The following is a 22356-nucleotide window of genomic DNA, read 5'->3' on the forward strand; positions in this document are numbered from 1 at the left end:
GCAAAGCCTAGCCCTTTTTAAGTGTATTCATAATATCATAAAGTGACAAGCATGGACCTTGATTATTATTACACGTAATATATTATTGACTAAAAAACAGGCCTTCTGATTACATTTGTAATTTTGTCAAATGATGAACATGAGTCTGCATGATTACATTTATAATAATTATTACTAGATGAATGCCCTGCGTTGCATGGGTAGTAAAAAGGTGTTTGCACAGCAAATATATTTGTGTTTATCCATATACAACATTTACCATTTTAATTTTTAAACGTTTTATTTTTTTCTGTGTTTCCAGCCATTGCATAATTCAAATATTCAAAAGCTTGAAGCATAGTTAAAACAGATTATTGAAAAACATTACTTCTTATGCTACACATCTGTTTAAGATGTAAAACAGCTTATAAACAGTGACAGGTAATGCAGTTACCATTGGCTAAGTCTCTTTACCCAATGAATTTGAGTAACTCAAGCTAGTCTAAATAAAATGCATATATAATAATTTTTAAATATACTAATTTCTAGGGTGGTTAGTTCTCCAGTAGGCATATCAACCGCTGAATTATTATACAATATCTAATGATTTTGTTTTGCTGTACACGAAGTTCATTATAAGAAAATAAAAATACAGATCCCTAAAACTTCATATAATAATAAAGTTGTGTAATTCAATAAATTGAGAGAAAAAATAAAACAACAGAAAAGGTGTTTAAAAGTGAAATAATTTGCATGTAATGGCAAAATAAAGTCTGTTCTACTAAAATAATAATAATGAAAAACGATTTGATACCGATACAGTTGATAAAATAAAAATGACTTGTAGTAATAATAATAGTGAGTACAGAAAAATATGCGTATCAAAATGGTTGCAGAAGCCAACCATCAAAATTTTGAATACAGCGATACTGATACAAGCGTAACAATAAGATATAAAAATTAATTACATCACTGTAAAGCACAAGGGTAGGCAGTGGTCTCGTCTGACCGATCACAAAGAGAGGCCATTCCTACTGACTGCTCTAGATATTGCAACATGCGAAAAAATAGGTTTTTAGCAATGGACCTTGGAATTCGTCATTAGTCAATGGAAATGATGAAGTTGGACCAAAGATTGAAGGTATGTAAATTAGAAGGGCTAACTCGAATCAGAATTTGTCTAGAATAATAATAGGAACTGTGCGCGATAATGGTGGCTTGCAATTTGTTTTCGTATACATCTTTAATCAACTTTTCGATGTATTGACGGGATGGCGTTATCTGTACAAATAATATATTTTTATTTATAAGCTGATATATGCATTAGAATTCATAGTGCAAAGCCTTATCAATACCTATGCTCACAGGCACGCACATTGCTTCCTCATGAGGCCATTCAGTGCATGACGTAGCACATGCATGTCATCCTGTTTTATCTGGTGCATACCATTCCATGCTATAGCAGGATGATGCTATTTTATGCCATATCAGGAGCATGTTATATTAAAGCAAGCACATGCTATTCCATATCATAACAGATACATGTCAATCTATGCCTTGGCAGGTGCATGCTGTTCCAAACCATAGCAGGCCTATACCATTCCGTGTTACAACAGTCGCATCCCGTTTCATATCACACTGGGTGCATGCTATTCCATGTCACAGCAAGCACATGCTGTTCTGCCATACGTTGCCAGGGGTGACGACTTGATGATGCCAATGTTGTAATTTATCAATAACTTTTCATCTATACGGGTTCAAATTAATAAAGTATTATCTCTATGAGATGAAACTGCAAGATGCCCTCTATAAATATTAGTATAAGCTTATATAACTTTATTTTATATAAAAAAATTATTAATCTTCATATTCAGAAAGGTCCAAATCACTATGTACATCTACTAAGTTTTTCATAGAATTTCATCTGTCAAAAAAAGTAATTGATATGTTCATGATGGCCATATGATAAAAACTGTATGTAGGCTAAATACAGATACAAATAATGACTGCTTTAGCTCTGATGCTGTCATAGAAGCCTAACAAATAGATTAGCTGCAATAAAATGGAGATCTTGATTGGTTGAGGCATTGTCAGTTCAACCAGTGCACTTTCCTCTGTCATCTAGTTTAGTAGCCATTTTGTCAGCCATTGACATTAGCAATTCTTTCTGCTGTCGGAGTAGCTTTTCCATTTCTTTCATCCTTTAAATGGAATATTTCTAGATTTAAAATCCTACAGTTCCAGTTGTTAGCATTCATTCTGCTGTTTCAGCAAGTAAGGATCAAAATATGCTGTCTTTAAGAATGAAATTACGCAATGTTTTAGTAGATTTTATCTGAAAATATCAGCATTTTTCTATCATTTGCTGTTTTTGTTGATGTTTGAGGTTATTTGACAGACAGGATGTTTTAAGATTAAAATCGATAAAACTTGAATGCGGTTAAAATGCTCAGAAGAAAAATATGTGCTGAAATGGCGTCAATGGTCGCCATCAATGTAAAGGTGTGGTCATACGAGAGCCGAAACGATGCAAAACGACGTCGCTGTCAGTTGTAAACTGTTCGGCCAAAGACATTTCTGGCCGAAACGAACCATTTCAGTCTTCCTCGAAATTTTGTGGCCGAACCCTTGCTCTTATTGGCTGGTTAAAATTCTAGCGAGCACGCGTCACATTTCTCCTTAAGTGCGTGTGAGCAAAGTTAAAAAAGAAATGGGACGATACTTTTATTTCGTTAAATAAACAAAATGAAGCAATTCACGACAAGGGTCACCCGGACTTGTGAATGTGTTGCATAAATGTAAGATGTTGCACTTCAGTTTTGCATAAATGTAAGAGAATGGTTGTGATTTTCTTTTGTGTAGAATATAGGTAATGTGTCATATTCATCCTGATGAAGTATCGTTGACTGATTTATTTATGTAAAACCACAGTACTAAGATAAAGACTAGTTTTGTTTGTTATGTACTCAGCATAGAAAAACATTCATATGTTAATAAAAAATATAATTATGTTGATGGGAAGGGTTGGCAAAATCTTTGTATCGAGTGATTTATTTTGAGCAGCTGAACGATCTTCTCATAAATCTGCTGCGTAATTATAATTACTAATTGTTCCTCAGTTTTTTCTTTACAATAGAAATATTTAGCTCAAATACATAAAAACTACCAATGAAACAGTGTCCTGTCTCTATATGTATGGTATCTAGGAAGCGAAGTGACTTTGGATGCCGTGTGACAGGCAGCTTAGCCGAACCGAAGGAAAACAACTTCCGAACCAAACCGAAGTCGGTTTGGCGCTCGTGTGACCACGCCTTTATGGTTGCTATCGGCTATTGCGTTTAATTTGCAGCACTATGCGTCTCTACTATGTCAGTCTCTTGGCAACTATAGATGTCATAATTGTACTTATGCTGATCTGAGCGTTTCAATCGCGATCAATTTGCGTCGAATTCAATCGTGAACCATCTTGGCAATCAGATCGCCTCAAACATACAAAACATTCTCAAATGATAGAAAAATCCTGATGCTTTCTGACAAAGTCTACCAAAATTTTGTATATTTCATTTTTAAGCCACCGCAAATGCCTATGGCACTAGATATGTCAAAGCGAAACAGAGGACGGCCATCTTGGCTAGACAATGTCTTCCAATATTCCTACTTGGCAGAAAATTTACTTAGGCTTGATGATGAGATTAGGGGTGAGATATCAGACAAGGGACAGCTCTTTCTAAGATTCGATTGGTCAGATTTGTAAGGATTGGTCAGATCTGTATATACCTTTTAACTCACATCCTGACTAGTGACCACCGACCACCTTGACTGATTAGACAAGATGTTGTTATTCATGACCTTGTGAAGTGTGTGGATTGATATTCAATACTGGTAAAGCCTTCATGAATATTCTACTGTGGATCCTAAACAAGATGTTGTGTAAACCATTGAAGAGTGCCGATTTATCGCATGGTTATCTGGAGGATTACAGCAGTCACATTGCCTTCATAGAAAATTCAATGCTATTTTATGTCAATATAGACGTGAGCTCCATAAATATATACGTTTGTTGTCTGTGAGCACCAATTGCTTAGAAAGTATTCATAAAACGAAGTCTCATTTAAGGTGAGTAATCTTTTCATCCGTATTAGTTGCCTAAGATTCATATTTATAGTTGTATGCCTATTACGCAAATAGAGTCTGGCATTTCCATGACATTATTATTGTTAACTTTGTTTATTTAGAGTAATATATTCTGAGTATGATAATAACACAACGTGTCTCATGGAGGAACAACGAGCAACTAACAAAAAAACAAAACATGGCCGCAACGAACAAAACATGGCCGCTACGAACAAAAACATGGCCGCTACAAAAAACAGATTGTCTTCCCTTAAGCAAAGGGGAATAAACTTCCATACAAAAACAAAAACCCAAAACTACATGTACACAATATCCTACACACCCCCTTAGTTGCAGGGTCCTTTGTTTTTTTTTGTTTTTTTTTTTATAAAAGAAATAGACAAACCAAACACCAAAAAGTGTAAAAACATCACACACAAACACTAAATCCTAATCTAGCATTTCCCAAACCGGCACCTATGCTACACCTAGTTTCGAGCGGAGTTCGTCGTATCGAGGTCGTGGGACAGGTTTGGTGAGTATGTCCGCTATCATCTCTACAGTGGGACAGTGTACAGTTTTTATATGCAGACTGTTGACTTCTCGCACATAATGGTAACGGACATCCATATGTTTGCTTCTTTTCGTAGTCGCACTGTTATTTGCAATGCATATGGCAGAGGTGTTGTCGATGTACAACGTAAGCGGTGTGCACTCACATCCTGTTATATCCAAGTATAGTTGTCGGAGCCAAGCAGCTTCTCTTGTGGCGTCAAAAGCTGCTACATACTCTGCCTCGGCGGTCGACAGAGCAACAACACTTTGTCGCTTACTTAACCATAGGACTGGTCCTCCTGCATACATAAATACAACACCTGAAGTTGAATGACGAGTGTCATCATCAGCCCAGCTTGAGTCTGAATAGCCGACTGGTTTAGAACCGGACCTGGAGTAGCTGATACCGAGCTCTGGAGTAAACTTCAAGTACCGGAGCACTCTTTTAGCGGCAGTTAAGTGGGTTTCTGTTGGCGCGACTGTAAATCTACTGAGAACACTCACTGCATAAGCGATATCAGGACGAGTGGCAGTTGATAGATAGAGCAGACTACCAATGAGCGACTGATAGAGAGACTTGTCCGCAGGCTGACTGCCATCATCGGTACATAGTTTCACATCCATGGTCATTGGTGTGTGTACGGGGTTACAGTCATACATCTTGTACTTCCTCAAAGTTTGATAGATGTAGTTAGGCTGGTACATCTTCAGTGACTCATCGTTTACTGCAACACTGATACCTAATACATAGTGAATCGGACCGAGGTCTTTCATTTTGAATTTCTGACTGAGCGATGACTTGATGTCATGCATAGACTTTTCACTATTACTAAGTATTACAATGTCATCTACATAAACAGCCAACAATGTTTGTTGACCACCGTCATTTCGTATGTAGACACACTGATCAGCAGACGACTGAGAGAACCCTAGTGATTTGAGATATTGATCGAGCACTAGATTCCAGCAGCGGGGGATTGCTTCAATCCGTAAAGAGAACGCTTTAACTTGCATACCAAGTTTTCAGATCCAGGAGTGACAAAACCCTCGGGCTGTGTCATATAGATGTGCTCTGCTAGCTCACCGTTAAGAAATGCGGTGACGACGTCCATCTGGTGAATTATCATGTTTAGACTGAAGCCATATGAGAGCAGTGCACGCAGTGACATACGGTGCACAACAGGAGCGTATGTCTCATCGAAATCAACCCCCTGTTGCTGTGTGAAACCACGAGCTACGAGCCTAGCTTTGTAACGATCTACGGAGCCATCAGAGTTATTCTTCAGCTTGAATACCCATTTACAGCTAACAGGCTGTCTACCTGGTGGTAACGGTACGAGATCCCAGGTATTCATATCAATGAGAGACTTGTATTCTTCGTTGGCCGCCCGCACCCAGTGGTTAGCCTCAGGACATGACATCGCATCAGCAAAACTAGAAGGCTCACTGAAAACACTATCAGTGGGTGCATGATGCTCAGCATTATTACAGAATTCATCGATACCAAACCGTATTGGCCTCTTAGTGTCGCGACTTGAGCGTCGGAGCTCACCAGGCAAGCTCACTCCATCATGAGGGGACAAGTATAACATGAGCGTATCGGGTTCTGACTTACCGGCCTGTGGGATACCGAGCTTACTTTCATCACATATGACATCACGTCGTACTACAACCTGCTTACTCACAGGATCATACAGTCTATAAGCTTTCGACTGCTCACTGTAACCAACAAACATCATAACATCAGCTTTGACATCTAACTTCTGACGCAGCTCGTCGGGGATATGCGCATATGCTAGAGAACCGAATACACGAGCGTTACTGATGTTGGGTTTCTTACCATACCAACGCTCATAGGGAGTGATATGATCTCGGATAGCAGCAGTAGGTAAACGATTACGCACATATACAGAGGTAGCAATAGCTTCAGCCCAGAATGATTTAGGAACATCAGCTTCTATAATCATTGCTCTGGCTGACTCACACACTGTACGATTATATCGTTCGGCACACCCATTCTGCTGAGGTGTATATCTTGCTGTCAGCTGGTGTTGAATACCGTTTACTCTGAGAAAGTCACTAAACTGGTGTGATAGGTATTCACCCCCTTGATCACTACGTAACGTGGCTATCCTATTGCCGGTCTGGGTTTCTACCTTAGCCTTATAATCCTGAAATGCACTAAACACATCTGATTTGTTACATAGAAAGTAAACATGAGCATATCTAGAAAAATCATCAATAAAGCTGACAAAATATTTTCTACCACCTAGAGAATTTGTTTGCATTTCACCGCATACATCTGTGTGAACTAACTCTAATGTTCGCTTTGACTTGATACCACTAGACTGAAACGGCAATCTCGCCATTTTACCCTTAACACATGAGCCACACAGATCGAAGCTTACACTAGATAAATCTGCGCCATCTACGAGGGATTCGTTGTGAGCACGTTTTAGAGTGCTGATACCTGCATGGGCAAGCCGTTTATGCCAGATATCTATACCTGATGCTACATTGGCAGTGTGATCGATATCAGCTAGATTAAGATAATACAGTTTGTTTACCAGTGTACCCTTAGCAATGACCATGCTTCTCTGATTCTTGACCCAACACCGATTACGACCAAACTGCACTACATAGTCATTCTGAGTGGCTGCTTTGACTGAGAGTAAATTACCATTAAGAGCAGGTACATGTAAAACATTCTTGAGAGTTACAGTGCGTTGCTTAGTCTGACTTACCCGCATAGAAAGTCTTACACTACCTCTGGCGATGCCCTGAACTTTCGAACCATCAGCGACCGTCACATACTCTGGATTATCGAGCGTAGTGTACTCTGTGAATACATCCTTAGTCTGGCACATATGACTGCTAGCACCACTGTCTATAACCCACAGCTGTTGTACAGCATCATCATTGACAGCAGATTTGCTTTCTGGTACCAAGAAGGCTATTTCATCATCTGCTGAGGCAGTTGATGCTAGGTGTTGTGTGTGGCCACCACGTCCTCTGTACCTTCCACCACGACCTCGGCCGCGACTTTTGTTCTGTGGACAGAACCTCATATAGTGATTAGGGCTATTACAGATATAGCACCCCCTGACTTGTGAGCTATCGGCAGTTTTGGCTTCAACTGATAGAGCAGCATCAGATTTAACATTATGACTGGTGCTGCTGGAGATGCCGGCAGTTGCTGGTAATCTTTGTTCCTCCGACCGCTTTTGTTCCTCGTTAAGAAGAGCGTTCGATACGAATTCGAGAGTGAGTCTATCACCATGAGCCTCTAACGCTGTAACTAATGTGTCAAAACTCTCTGGCAAGCTACCTAATAAGGTCACAACTTGGTCCTCTTCACTTACTGGTGCTTTTATCGCGGCTAATTTGTTTGTGATTTCCTTCATATCCTTTAAATGGCTCTCGATGGACGCATTCTCACTCATAACTGTCCTGAAATATTTCTTCTTAAGGAACAAGCGGTTTGCGAGACTGTCTCTTTCGAAGTGCGATTGCAACTTTTCCCATGTGTCTTTTGCATCCTCACACTCTGTTATGAGATATAACAGTTCATCACTTACAGAGAGCACAATGTGACTGTGTGCTTTAGCTCTGCCACTCTGATACTGCTTCTTGTCATCTGCTGAAGCACTAGATCCAGGTGCTGTCTCAGAACCATCTACATAGCCAAACAGTCCTTTTGCAGTTAAGAGGTGTTTAGCCTTAAATTTCCATGTAGAATAGTTGTCTTTGGTGAGTTTGGTAATCTCTAGCTTATCACCCATCTTTATGTCAGCAGCACTGGGCCCATAACCTGTTAACTTTGTTTATTTAGAGTAATATATTCTGAGTATGATAATAACACAACGTGTCTCATGGAGGAACAACTAGCAACTAACAAAAAAACAAAACATGGCCGCAACGAACAAAACATGGCCGCTACGAACAAAAACATGGCCGCTACAAAAAACAGATTGTCTTCCCTTAAGCAAAGGGGAATAAACTCCCATACAAAAACAAAAACCCAAAACTGCATGTACACAATATCCTACAATTATGTACATGTAAATAACAATTATCATGTATTTTATTATTATTTCATTAATTTTAATGCTTTGTTTTCAGCACGCCTGATATGCTCATTGGCCAGTGAAATAGAGTATGATCAAATTAAAATGCACTATAGTTTCACTGTTAGAATGACAGAACCATTGATGTGTGGATGAGCTTATAGAAACTGGAACAAAGACAGATTATTGGAAAGGGAAACTGCTCATTTGGAAAGGGAAACTGCTTATTGAAAAGGGAAACTGCTCACCTCTCATTCGCTTGCTCCAGTTTTTCACTAAGAATCTCTACTGTGTCGGTTACTGGATTGAGTTTCCTTTCATATTTCCAGCCGCCTTTCTTTTGGTAAGTGGCCTTTTTCGTTGCCGGCGTGAACCCACCCTGCATCTGAAACACATATGTGCTTATTTGCTGAAATTTTCATTGTGCTCAAGTGCAGTTTAGATTATGCTAAATGGAAGCCAAGGCTGCGAGTGTTTTAAGAGCATTGTTGTGGAAACAATAGCTCGGGCATGGAAACCTTGACGACACAATTGGGGAGAGCAATTGTGTCATGATCACAGAAACCATGGTTAAGTCGGAATTATAAGATTTAGAGTTATCTGCATTAACAGAAGGAGAAAATTCTCAGTTATTTTGCAAAAAAAATTTTGATTCTAGCTTAATTACATCAGATTTTATGGTCAATAAACTGAATGCATGTTTACCATCAGTGCGAAAACATAGTTCCGAGAAAACTGGTGTTAAAGTCTGAGAAACGAAAACCGATGCACAGCTTTGTTTACATTTCAAAACGTCGTAGCAACCAATATTAAGAGGTTGTGATACTTATCTAGATTTCTGTCTTTATATCAAAAAATTATGCTGAATTTAAAAATCTAAACAGATTGTGGCTGGTTGTCATAGAAATGGCTGTATATCTATAAGAAAATGTATTACCTAATTTTGCAGATATTAAAAACGGCTTGGCAGTGCCGCGATATTGAGCACAACCATAGTATGATCAACAAAATGTTTAAAAAAATAGTAACATATTGCACATCATCGGTCACTCTATACTTTGATCTTGCAAATTTGAATAATTTTTTTTATAATTAAATCTTATAAAATCGAATAATTATTCTTATAATTAAATATTGTAAAAATCTTATAAGAATGGTTAGGAATATATCATGGTCATTCCCTTTACTTACACTGCTTTTGCCATCAGTTGGAAAACCAAAGTACTCATTATAAGTGTCCAAAATGTCAGAATTATCCTTCAAATCGGCAAAAAAGAAACGATTTCGTTTTTTGGACGCCATTTTTCAGTACTTCCTGTTTAGCATAGCAACGGTTTTAAGGGTTTTTTCCGAGGTTTTAAGACATTTATTATCTAAACTGACTTCAGATTCAGAAAGATCACTTTATGATTGGTCCAGAAGCACGTGTTACAAAAATCCTTACCAAAATTATAAATTCAGTTAGTGCAACTTTAAAGTCGAATAACTCAACTTCGTGATTTGCGACTTGACCATGGTTTCTGTGACCGCGACCCAATTGAAGGTTTGATGTTATTCCTGTCAACACGGGTGACCTTTTTGGGAATTCAACCTGTTGACAGGTTGAATTCCACAAAACATCCCACAGGCAATCTAGACAATTAGGCCATGTCTGCTCTAATACTAACCATCGACACTAAATCACACTGAAGAAAAATGCTTAAACTCATATAGCCAACAAGACTTGCAATCAGTATAGAGCTGTAGTAGACACTGCAGCAGGTGCAGTATGAATTACACAGAAATGAACACAGTAAAAAGAAATAGCACAGTTTCCAGAAATAAACAAACACTCTGAATTAAAAGTTAGAATGGTAATTGTTGGTTAAAATTAAATTTTCTGTACAAAAAGTTTGTTTTACTACCCATGCAACGCCGGGCATCTAGCTAGTCTTTGATATAATAAGAGCTCTCCTTGAAGCCAAGTGTCTGTCTGAAGCCAACATTAGGAAAAAAGCTTACATTCCACAAGAATCAACCCATACAATTGAATGGATTCACTGATTTGATGCCAAGCACACCACCACTAAGCCATGTGGCCACTTCGAACTAATTGTGGATATAATCGTTACACATGATGACCTTCCAGGGTTCATCAGACTGGTCCATATTTTTCTTGTAGTACTTCAAGCATGCTAGATGAAGCTTGACACATGCGTCTTATATTCAATCGCTATACATCTTTTTTTTTTACGTCATCAAGCAGTTTGCACATGCGCTCGTCCACAAAAAAGCTGTCATATTTGTAGAAAACGATCGTTTTTCTTTTATTTAATAGTACTTTTTGGTGTTGTTTTGATACTATAATAAAAAAATTACAAACAAAAGCGTCGTTTTCAAAAATTCATTCAAAAGTACTTCAAACTAGCATGCTTGAAGTACTATAAGAAAAATATGGATCAGTCTGATGAGCCCTGGAAGATCATCATGTGTAACGATTATATCCACAATTGGTCCGAAGTGGCTCCATGGCTTAGTGGTGGTGTGCTTGGCGTCAAATCCATGAATCCATTCAATTGTATGGATTGATTCTTGTGGGATGTTTAGTCTGATTTAGAATGATAGAGATGGGTGTCTTCAAACCCATAATTATCTAAATTCAGCCTTTAAAATAATTTCAGTTGTTTCTGAAAGGTAGATAAGCTATTTAACACTGCATATTTTAAAATGAGCTCGAAAAAGCGCAATAATAATGCTAGCTTGTGATAAAATCGCGCTTTATGAGCTCTTTTTTTCGGTATTTAGCCTATTAAACATCATGTGACAAGCTACGCAGAATTTCAAATAGAGTATCTACCTTTTATAAAAGACTGAGATTATTTTACCTACTGAAGTTAGATAATAATAGGTTTTAAGACACTCATCTCTATTATGAGCGGAACTTGTTGTGCCGATCGTGTTGTTTTCGAGACAGATATTGAAACACTTTAAAAAAGCCTTCATGACTTTTGAAGGTTAGTGGACCAATCTTTATTTTGAGTACAAAATTGGAATCAGCGTGTCTGATTTACCTAGAAAATACAATAAAAGTTGTATGTGACCGTTAAGGTCCAAACACACTAGGCGATTTTATCGCGAGCATCATGAGGGCGAAGATATCGCTGGCGTGTGCATAAACACACTTGAGCGATTCACTAGCAACCGATATATTGGGCACGCCCACAAACTGCCAATAAAATTCTGTATCATAAGTTTCTGCGGAGTTGTCCCACGACTGAACACGAGCGAAGCAATCGTTTGGGAGATTTATGATAAATGCATATGTGCACACAACTCACGAAAATTATTCATGAACAGCCGTCCCAAACCCTTGTGCCCAAATCTCATCAACAGATTTAACCATTTTTCTATGGAGTCGTTTAAGTATAATAGCGATACAAAACACATATAAACCTATTTAAATATGTTACCAAGTCTTTAAACTTTGTATACAGTATCCTAAATCTAACCCATCTGATCGGATTATACATAAATAGACAGATTAATTTGGCCTAAAATCGCCATTAAAACCTGACAAGCCTTTTTTAATCAAAATTAAGACCGGCCAACGAAACGCCAATAAGGCCGTGCGACAGAGAGTTGAACCGTTAAGTCATGCGCAATTCACGAGAAAAGCGTGCACATTTCACCAGTCTATGGCATTGCCCAATTGCCGAAGGTTTCTGTAATTAACATAGAAGTACTGAAAAGTAATCGTTTCTTTTTTGCCGATTAAATGCAAAATTAAATGCAAAATTAAGTTATAGGTCTACACTTTCTTATGGATATACAGCTATTTCTATGACAACCAACTAAAATCTGTTTAGATTTTTAAATTCAGCATAATCTTTTGCATACAAATACAAAAATCTAGATAAATATCACAATTTCTTGATATTGGTTGCTATGACATTTTGAAATGTAAACTAAATTGTGCATTGGTTTTCGTTTCTCAAACTTGAACACCGGTTTTCTCAAAACTATGTTTTCACACTAATGGGAAACATGCATTCGTTTATTGACCATAAAATCTGCTGTAATTAAAGAATAGAGAAAGCATAATATTATTATGCTTTATTAGTTATCTTGAGGTGTTGACTTATGTTCTAAAAAAAGAATCAAGGAGATTGACCCACTAGAAGCTGAGATATAGCCAGCCAAACACAGGTCTACCTAATAAAGAATCAGAGGAAAACCCTTCGAAAATCCCGAAAACTGTGACGTATAAAATCGACTTAATGATCATGTGCCGGAGTTGCGCACCCTTACCGCCGTTATGTATAATGATTGTTTTGGCTACGAGATGTGAAACGCTTTTCGCGATAGTAAATAATTTACAGACTAGCTCTGGTTTCTCAGAAAATCAACCAAACATTGTGTGGTAAAGGCATTTGCCCACAACCCCTCGCCATGATTTTTCAAAGCAGAAGAGCAGATTTTGACTATTGTGCTTCAAATTTTAACTCGATCTCCACGGATATGCTCCGAAGATCATCTGTTCAACGAACGGCGCGTGTATAGTCTATATGCGATATCCGCGAGTTGCAGTTTGTTTAGAATAAGAAATAGGAATGGGACTTTTTGTTCCTTCATCATTTTTCTACTGTGTATCTACTGCAGCATTCTTCTACTGTGTATCTACTGCAGCATTCAGTTGATTTTCATGATTATCGTCACTATTAACAGACTGTAAGTTCACTACAGCCATAATCTTAAAAAGACTAACATGACCGTGCTGCTCTTGCTATAAGAAAAGAAAACGGTAACTTTTGATTTGATTTTTCTATTGATCTATTATCTTACCTATGATTATTTTTTATGATTTATATAATAATCATAATGCATATTATACAAAATAATAATATAACTGCGTATAGAATAAATGATGTAACTAATATAATTTATAGAAAATTCCAAATGATAACCGAGATTGATGATTGATTTAATTGATTCCATTTATTAGATATAGTTAAAAAAATCTGAACAACGCTAAAGATGAGCCTGAATAGAGAAGCTAAGTAGGAGAACAACAAAACTGAGCTGAACTAGCAAGAAGCGAAATGTTGCGAAATAATAGACGCATGTAATTATTTTATGCTAAAACTAATCTACGCGCCAGAGGGACTGGTTCGGAATTCTAGGAGCGATGATTGTTAGGCCCAATTTGATTGTTCTATACTTCCAGGGATTAAACCAATTAAAACGCCGTGATTGTTAGGGGAAGACGGGGCACAGTGAGCCAATTTTTTTGTTTCTCAAATAAAATATAAGTGACTGCTTGAATTGAGCTGAAACTTGGTCTATAGAAAGTTCAACATGTTGTTATTATTGTATTTGAATTGCAATGCTCCATTTTAAATCAATCGCGAGAATTTATTGTTTTTGCAACATGTTACACCTGGCTCACTTTGCCCCACTACCGAGGCAAAGTGATCCACCCAATGGGGCAAAATGAGCCATAGCAATAAATATGTGATTTGATTGCACATAATATATATTTGATATCTTTAACTGTGTTAAAACATAAAGTGTGACAACGGGCTGAATTTGACTCATGAATAAGACATAGAACATGGTAAACTAAATATACATAAAATTTATAACATAAAATGCGGAAGCAAGTCGTATGAGCATTATCGTGAAATAATACAGTAAAAAGTGTGTCGCCCACAATGTCTCTATCAGCAGTATTATTGAAAATAGTTTATCTTACAGTATAAGCAGATAAATCCACTCTGAATGTAGTTCGATTTCTAACCCTCAGAGTCCCACCAGTGTTTACTGGCTGTCCCAAAAATATAACTATAGATTCGAAGTCAACATCATGAACGTCTTCCTCCTCTTGATAAACAAAGCAGTCTCCAGCTTTTCTCATGAAATTGATGGTAACAGAGTTTTCATTACATTTCATGACTCTTCCTGCATACTAAACATTAATGGTGACTTGCAATAAAATTCACATTACAGTTATTTGGTATCAAAAGATTCACCATGTCTTACTCTGCTGTGTTGCAGGTGAGTCTTGTCTTGTCATGTCTTACTCTGCTGTGTTGCATGCCGTCTTGTCACGTGAGAACATCACATGACAAGACAATAACCAAATTTCATGGCTATGTCATCGAAATATAGAGATTCCAATCCACGGCGGCTTTTCGTTTTTGAGCATTTAAGAGCTTGTAATCACATTTCCACATATTTTGCACCTGCAACACAGCTGAGTAAGACATGGTGAATCTTTTGATACCAAATAACTGTAATGTGAATTTTGTTGCAAGTCAACCTTTGCTAGTTTCGTACCAAACTAAAACATGATCAATGATGTTAATATTGTCTCTAGTAGGAGTTGGCACATCTTCCTTTTCATCTTCATCGGGACTTTCTTCATCAGAACACAATAATTCTTGGGCTAACTCTTTTCTTCTGATGAAGAATCTGTTTGCTGTTTTTTCTTAGTTTTTGTTGTCTTGTTCTTAGTCACAGTTACTTTAGATGTTTTTAGCGTAGATCTAAACCAAGTAGACACTACACTTGTTGCTACACTTTAAACACCGGCTCACCTGCTTTCTTGTTTTTTGACCAGCTTGGTGGAATGCTCAAGTCATTAGCCATGCTGTATTCGTAAGCTAGTTTACGTACTTGTTCAGTAGATAAACCATAAAATCTGTTGTCTAGATTTTTTACATGGCCAGCCAACTCTTCTTCTTGCTTCTTGGTGTAAACTAGTTTCACTTCTACGCTGTGCACCTCCAACACGTCCTTTTTCAATATGCCTCTTAAGAGTCCTACAGTTCACACCATGAATTTTGGTAGCTTCTTGAATTGACTTTCCATTTCTTTCTTCAATAATCTTTGCAGCATATTCTACTTGACTTATGTCTGCCTGCCCAGTTTTACCTTTGTAGTTTCGTACCATTCTAAAATGTAAGCAGTACTTGCTTTAGTTTTGTGTAACATTTTCAAGAGTTTGTGTATGTGCGGGGCAAAGTGAGCCATTGGCTCACTTTGCCCCAATTGACTTTTCCTGAGAAAAATAAGCATGCAAGAAATTGTAGATGCGCAAGAGTTTTCATTTTTTACATGCTTACTATAATCATATGGAGTAATATTTCTCTACATTTTTATTTATGAAAAACAAAGCATTAACGCAAAATGAAGACGAAAAACTCAAAGTTGGAAATTTACAAAAAACATCAAAAATCAGTTTTTTGTTAATAAATTTCTTACCTTCAGCTTTCCACTGCTCTTTCTTTATTCAAAAGGACCTCCAGTGATCACATGACCTCTTGTAAAAACGATAACTCCAAATACAAATTACAATTTAAAAAATATATGGTGGATCACTTTGCCCCTTGGCACACTGTACCCCGCCTTCCCCTATAGGAGAGCGCATTAGTTGGCTTAATTGACCAATGGCACACAAGTCGATTTCATACGTCATATATTGATGATTACCAAAACACTTGTTTTTTGGTAGACCTGTGTTTGGCTGGCTATATCTCAGCTTCTGGTTGGTCAATCTCCTTGATTCTTCTTTTAGAACATCAGTCAACACCTCAAGATGAATAATAAAGCATAATAATATTATGCTTCCTCTATTCTTTGAGCTGGAATCAAACTTTTTTGCAAAATAACTGAGAATTTTCTCCTTCTGCTAGTGTAGATAACTCTAAATCTCACACACCCGATTTAACCATGGTTTCTGTGATCATGACCCATTTCTTCACTTTGGTTACAGATTGCTGTCAAAACCATTCTGCATTCAACACAACCAACTTTCAAACTGTTTATATTACACAGCAGCTTGCCATTTTACTTCTAATATTGCATTTCTCCTATTGCAGGGGAGAGATATAAACATATAATCTTTTCCTTTCATTATTGCTGTTTGTTGTACATAATAACACTCAATACATTACAGCTACTAATGCAGCTACCATTGCAGTTATCCTATTGCACAGCAGTGCCATTTGACCGCTAATATTGCATTTCTCAACCAGCCAGTACCATTTCTTTTTTCCAATATCACTTTGGTCATGGGCTGTATGACAGGGGAATTTCTAGTTAATAAATTTATGTAAGTCAATATGGCGCCGTCTAGGCAACAACGTAAACAACTTCCGCATTTTTTATTAAACCTATCTCACTTTCATGGATTGTACACTGCCTACACTACAAGAAGAAATAAGAAAAAACTATTATTGTATTTTTAACTGTAATATTTTTACAATTTTTATACATATTTTATTTTGTAGTTGTTTTTGATATTTAATATATTAAATATTTACCGTTCTCAAAATGGTCAACCTGCGCAACAATTGACTCCAAATGTTGGTTTTCAACTTTGAATTTTTGTAATTTTTGTTTGCTATGGTGTACAGGACTGGGAGTGCTATTACTAAATTTATGAACAATTCAGTGCTCGTTCAGAAGATGTTTCAATCGTAACAAAATAACAAACTGTCGCTGCTGTACGTTTTTGAACATCGATAAGAAATAATTACTCGCCATAAAATTGCATTCTGGTAAAACCAACCAATCGAAATGCATCTCGCTAGCGATAAAGTTGTGTAGAGAAAGTCTAGCGTTATCGCTCTGCATGAGCACGCTGAGTGAGTTCTAGCGCAGATTAGCGCCACACAGCGCGATATCACTCTAAATATCGCCTAGTGTGTTTTCACTTTTATGATTTAATAGCTATAGCTGGACACGCATACACACATACATACGACCAACTTTGAAAAATATAGATATAGAAGTGAGGATACACCATCATGATTATATTTATAATGTCATCGAATTAGCAACATGGGCCTGCAATATTGTTTATAATTTCATGTAGTGAAGAACACGAGCTTGCAGGATTATTTTGACATAAATGAATTGACATCTAAGAATTTGCATGATTATATTTATATTATATCATGATTATAATTATATTACATCATGATTATATTTATATTACATCATGATTATATTTATATTACATCATGACTATATTTATATTACATCATGATTATATTTACGAAAAAGATTGCACAGGAATCTAATCCACTCATTCAAACAAACATTATTATTTATTTAGAACGAACATTATTATTGATTTAGAACGAACATTATTATTTATTTAGAACGAACATTATTATTGATTTAGAACGAACATTATTATTGAGTTGGAACGAACATTATTATTGAGTTGGAACGAACATTATTATTAAGTTAGATTGAACATTATTATTGAGTTAGAACAAACATTACTATTGATTTAGAATGAACATTCTTATTGAGTTGGAACGAACATTATTATTGAGTTAGAACAAACATTACTGAGTTAGAACGAACATTATTATTTATTTAGAACGAACATTATTATTGATTTAGAACGAACATTATTATTGAGTTGGAACGAACATTATTATTGAGTTAGATTGAACATTATTATTGAGTTAGAACAAACATTACTATTGATTTAGAATGAACATTCTTATTGAGTTGGAACGAACATTATTATTGAGTTAGAACGAACATTATTATTGATTTAGAACGAACATTATTATTGATTTAGAACGAACATTATTATTGATTTAGAACGAACATTATTATTGAGTTGGAATGAACATTATTATTGAGTTGGAACGAACATTATTATTGAGTTGGAACGAACATTATTATTGAGTTGGAATGAACGTTATTATTGAGTTGGAACGAACATTATTATTGAGTTAGAACGAACATTATTATTTAGAACGAACATTATGTTGTCGTATCCTTTCAGTAAGCATAGCAAAGCCCATATAGCAACAATTTTAAATTAATTTTCATCGTGACAATTACTTGTGGAGTTTTTCTTCCTTTTGCGCAAGGAAAGTAAATTTTCCGTAAAAGCTCAGAGCGCAAATGCCCTTGAGGAACATACGACGTGCAGAACGCATCCTCACAACCTGGTTGTACAGATGTGAGTCCACACACACACACCAACAAATGTGCCCTTTGCCTAACCGATGATTAGAGTCGTAAAGAGTGTGTTGATCTGTGAAGCGATTGTCATGTAACAATGAATGGTGGCATTGTAACATTGAACCAGATAATTGCTGCAGATTTGGTTGAACAAGTTATTGAAGGTTGACTTGAAACAAAAATTACATTACGGTTATTTGGTATTAAAAGGTTCACAATGTCTTACTCTGTTGTGTTGTAAGTGCCAAATATGTGGAAATGTGATTACAAGCTCTTAGAAGCTTAAACACGAACAATTAATTACCGCCATCACGAAACCGGCCGTAGGTTGGAATCCTTTATTTTGATGACGTATTATTGTTTTGACACGTGACGTTATCACGTGAAATAAAAGGCCAATATAACGTTCAATATAAAACATCTCGGAGCACCAGTTTCACAAAAAACTTCAGGTTCTACTGGAAAGCCCTTATCAAATATAGATGCTCACTACTTTACAGATTTGTTTTAGCTTGGGCATTCCATGCCGACAATTCGAAGTACATGTACGAGTTGCGATCATAAAAAAGTCACATTCTGAAAAGTTAAGACCCTGGCGTTTTGAGCATGACGCTCCATTTGATGAAGATCCTCAACAGAACCAAATTTCTCGGCAGGTAGGCACCGCCACAAGTCAGCTCCTATGCACTATGATAGCTAGTAGTAATAGTTATAGCCAGAGAGTGATGATAGAAGATAGGATATTATCATATATATGATTATAATAATGATATTAACATATACATATGTACATGTATATATATATATATATATATATATATGTATATATATATATAAAATATGTATAAGGGAACTTCACTCTACAAGTTAAACATTTTATTACTAATCGTTTCATGTGGTACAATATGTATCACACTCTTCAGATAAAATGTCTAAAAATATATATATATTTTTAGACATTTTAGGTATATATATATATCTATATATATAGATATATATATATATGTATATATTATATGTATATATTATATAGTGTATATATGTGACTTTAGTAAACTAAGTAGTAGTGTCACTCAGTCAGACTCACTGTGCCAATGATTTTAATTTTGTGATCAACTCTAGCAACCACTCTAAATTATGACAACGCATAGATTAATTCATAGAATAATACACGTGAATGAAATATGATCTACTATCAGAATAAATATACTAAAAATATAAGTAACCAATATATAACTGTTAAAGTCAAGCGGTTGTTTAAAAATCCATAAAAGATCGCTACAATTCCTTGCACCCCTTTCCTAATCACAAAATCAGCCTGTAGTACAATAGTTAATATCACCTTTTAAGCTGAGGATCAGGAAGGTTTACTTGCACACCCTTACTTCGATAGTGAGGCTTAACCACCCGATCCGTATTAGTACCTGAGTTTAAAAAATGGGAAACTCTATTGCTGATACAATAAGTAACACCATGAGCCAATCAAATTATCATCAGTCAAATGGCGCAATAGAACAAACATCCTAACAACCAATGACTCACCAATAACCATCAAACTACCAGCAGGATAAAAACGGTGACAAAACAATTGATGTGTCATAGCAATAATGAGTCTCATGTATGACACATCTATGAATTTCCTTGTCTAAACAAAAACTAACCAACAGCAGAAAAAATCTAACAGCACCAATGGAATCAACAACTAACTCGTCTATCAGCCATTAAACACACCTTGCGACACTCTGTGGTGAACCACAATCAGCACCGGCAGAGGCGACTCTCTCCCTGATGGAGGAGATGACTGGCATGGTTGGGCAGCAGGAGTAGTCACAGCAGCAGGAGGGCTGCAATCACACAAATAACATAAGCGAGGGAGTTTTGAAAATGTCTTGTATATTGTATTGTGAGGAATGATGAAATTAAATGGAGTGGTTCGAGAAATTAAACATGTACGACAAACAGATCAGATTCACTACTAACTGACAACTGAGGAATATCATTGCAAAAACTGGTGTCAGTAATATCAATGATATACAGCCCCCAATGGGGGGCTGTATATCATTGATATATATATAATTGATATATACTGTATATATATATATATCATTGATATATATATATATATCATTGATATATATATATTGCACAGCACTGCATATACATGTATATAAGTATTATCGTACTCCCTGTACTCAGACAATGCTTGGCGCAGCACAGCACGGTGTTCCCTCTTAGTTACTGGAGCATCTTCCAATTTTCTCTTCCGAGGTGTCAGGACGGCACGGGCGCTCTCCTCGCTCCGGAACCGAATGGATGGAACTGCTTTATCTCGATCGAGCTTCAAACTAAATAAATGTAGGTGACAACCAATGTAAGATATGTTAATGATAATAATATTAATATGCAATGAATGATGATACCAGAAATATACAATAATATTTTTATACAACATAACTATAGGTCAGTGGGGATTGAAAAATTTGTCAAAATAAATCGTGAAACTGATAACATTATTTTATTCATTATCAATTAAAATATGATGTTTTACAGATAGATATGCAGTGCGAGTAAGTCTTGTCATTATAATCAAAATAATACATGTAATCAAAAAGATAAAATACTAATAATAACATACTAATAATAACATATAAAAATACAATAATATAATATAAAAGTTAATATTAATACAGTAGTATTAGAAAAATACTAGAAAATGATCAGAGTTACTACTACTTGTAGTTCATGATATAGATTACTTACGTGCTTTGGTGACATCTGGAGTACGCAAACAGGTTAGAAAACATGTCGTCCTGGAAATGACGAAAACAAAGGCAAGAATAATTCGAAAAAACGAAGTTTTTCACATCCATCTTCACCCAGTTGTTCCACGCCCGGTAAAGATCTGGCCTTTTCTCTGCACTTGGCCAAGAAAAAAGATGCTCCACACCATTGCAATTGGCAGCCATACAAACACGAGATCGTGCGTAAGGCATTATGATTAGGTAATTGAATTCACAAGTTTACTACGAGACAGCGCGTCTGCAATTAGCAATAGATACAACTTGAACTGGAACATAATTTTAGGCTTTCGTGTTTAGGCCAAGGTTATTTATCCGCGTACCGATTCGAGCGCCATCTTGAAAGATGCAACATGGTCACGCTTTCCTTTATACTAACTTAGCAACATTGTACAACATTTAATCTCAATGAGCTTGTGGATGCTTTTAGCCATTTCTAGTCTTAATCCACCTATTATATCTAAGTCAAAATAAATATCTACATATTCATTCAACTTATATATCAAAGTCAAGCTAGCTAAAGATCTACAGATTAATAAGCTATAAGTTTTTGTTGTGATGGCTATTGGCATGGGTTCAACAATAGGCAGACAACTTTATACGGGCTCTATACAATTTGTATTTCTTATCAACAGATATCTCCACTAGATTTAAACCTAGTTGCGAGTCTCTTTAGTGCAAATAATTCCTGAATCTTATATACCTGTAAAAAAGCATATAACATTGTTAATAGGTTTGACAACAGCTCTACAAATCTATCATGTGACCAATAACTTAAGCATTGTTAACAAGCAACATGATTGTATGAACAATTTTATAGTATAGAAGTAGATCAGTTAAAATTGTCATCTAACACTCTTAAAAATTCTAAA

The 22356-nt window shown here is 36.2% G+C and overlaps 1 protein-coding gene across 3 annotated transcripts; it reads right to left on the reverse strand.

Annotated features, from left to right (window-relative positions):
• Positions 1-447: 447 nt before the first annotated feature.
• On the reverse strand, positions 448-21656 carry LOC137406402 (uncharacterized). Of its 3 annotated transcripts, XM_068092976.1 has the most exons (6): positions 21447-21656; positions 20870-21031; positions 20418-20530; positions 20029-20110; positions 8963-9099; positions 448-2180 (listed from the first exon to the last, which is right to left on the reverse strand). In XM_068092976.1, exons 1-5 carry the CDS (start codon positions 21650-21652, stop codon positions 9012-9014), a joined length of 651 nt encoding a protein of 216 aa, XP_067949077.1. In that variant the 5' UTR covers positions 21653-21656; the 3' UTR covers positions 448-2180; positions 8963-9011. The 3 variants fall into 3 exon arrangements, with proteins under 3 accessions (XP_067949077.1, XP_067949076.1, XP_067949075.1); XM_068092975.1 differs by lacking the exon at positions 8963-9099 and having other exon boundaries at positions 20879-21031; XM_068092974.1 differs by lacking the exon at positions 8963-9099.
• Positions 21657-22356: the final 700 nt, after the last annotated feature.

This window comes from Watersipora subatra, chromosome 10, assembly GCF_963576615.1.
Source record: "Watersipora subatra chromosome 10, tzWatSuba1.1, whole genome shotgun sequence".
Taxonomy (NCBI): Eukaryota; Metazoa; Bryozoa; class Gymnolaemata; order Cheilostomatida; family Watersiporidae; genus Watersipora; species Watersipora subatra.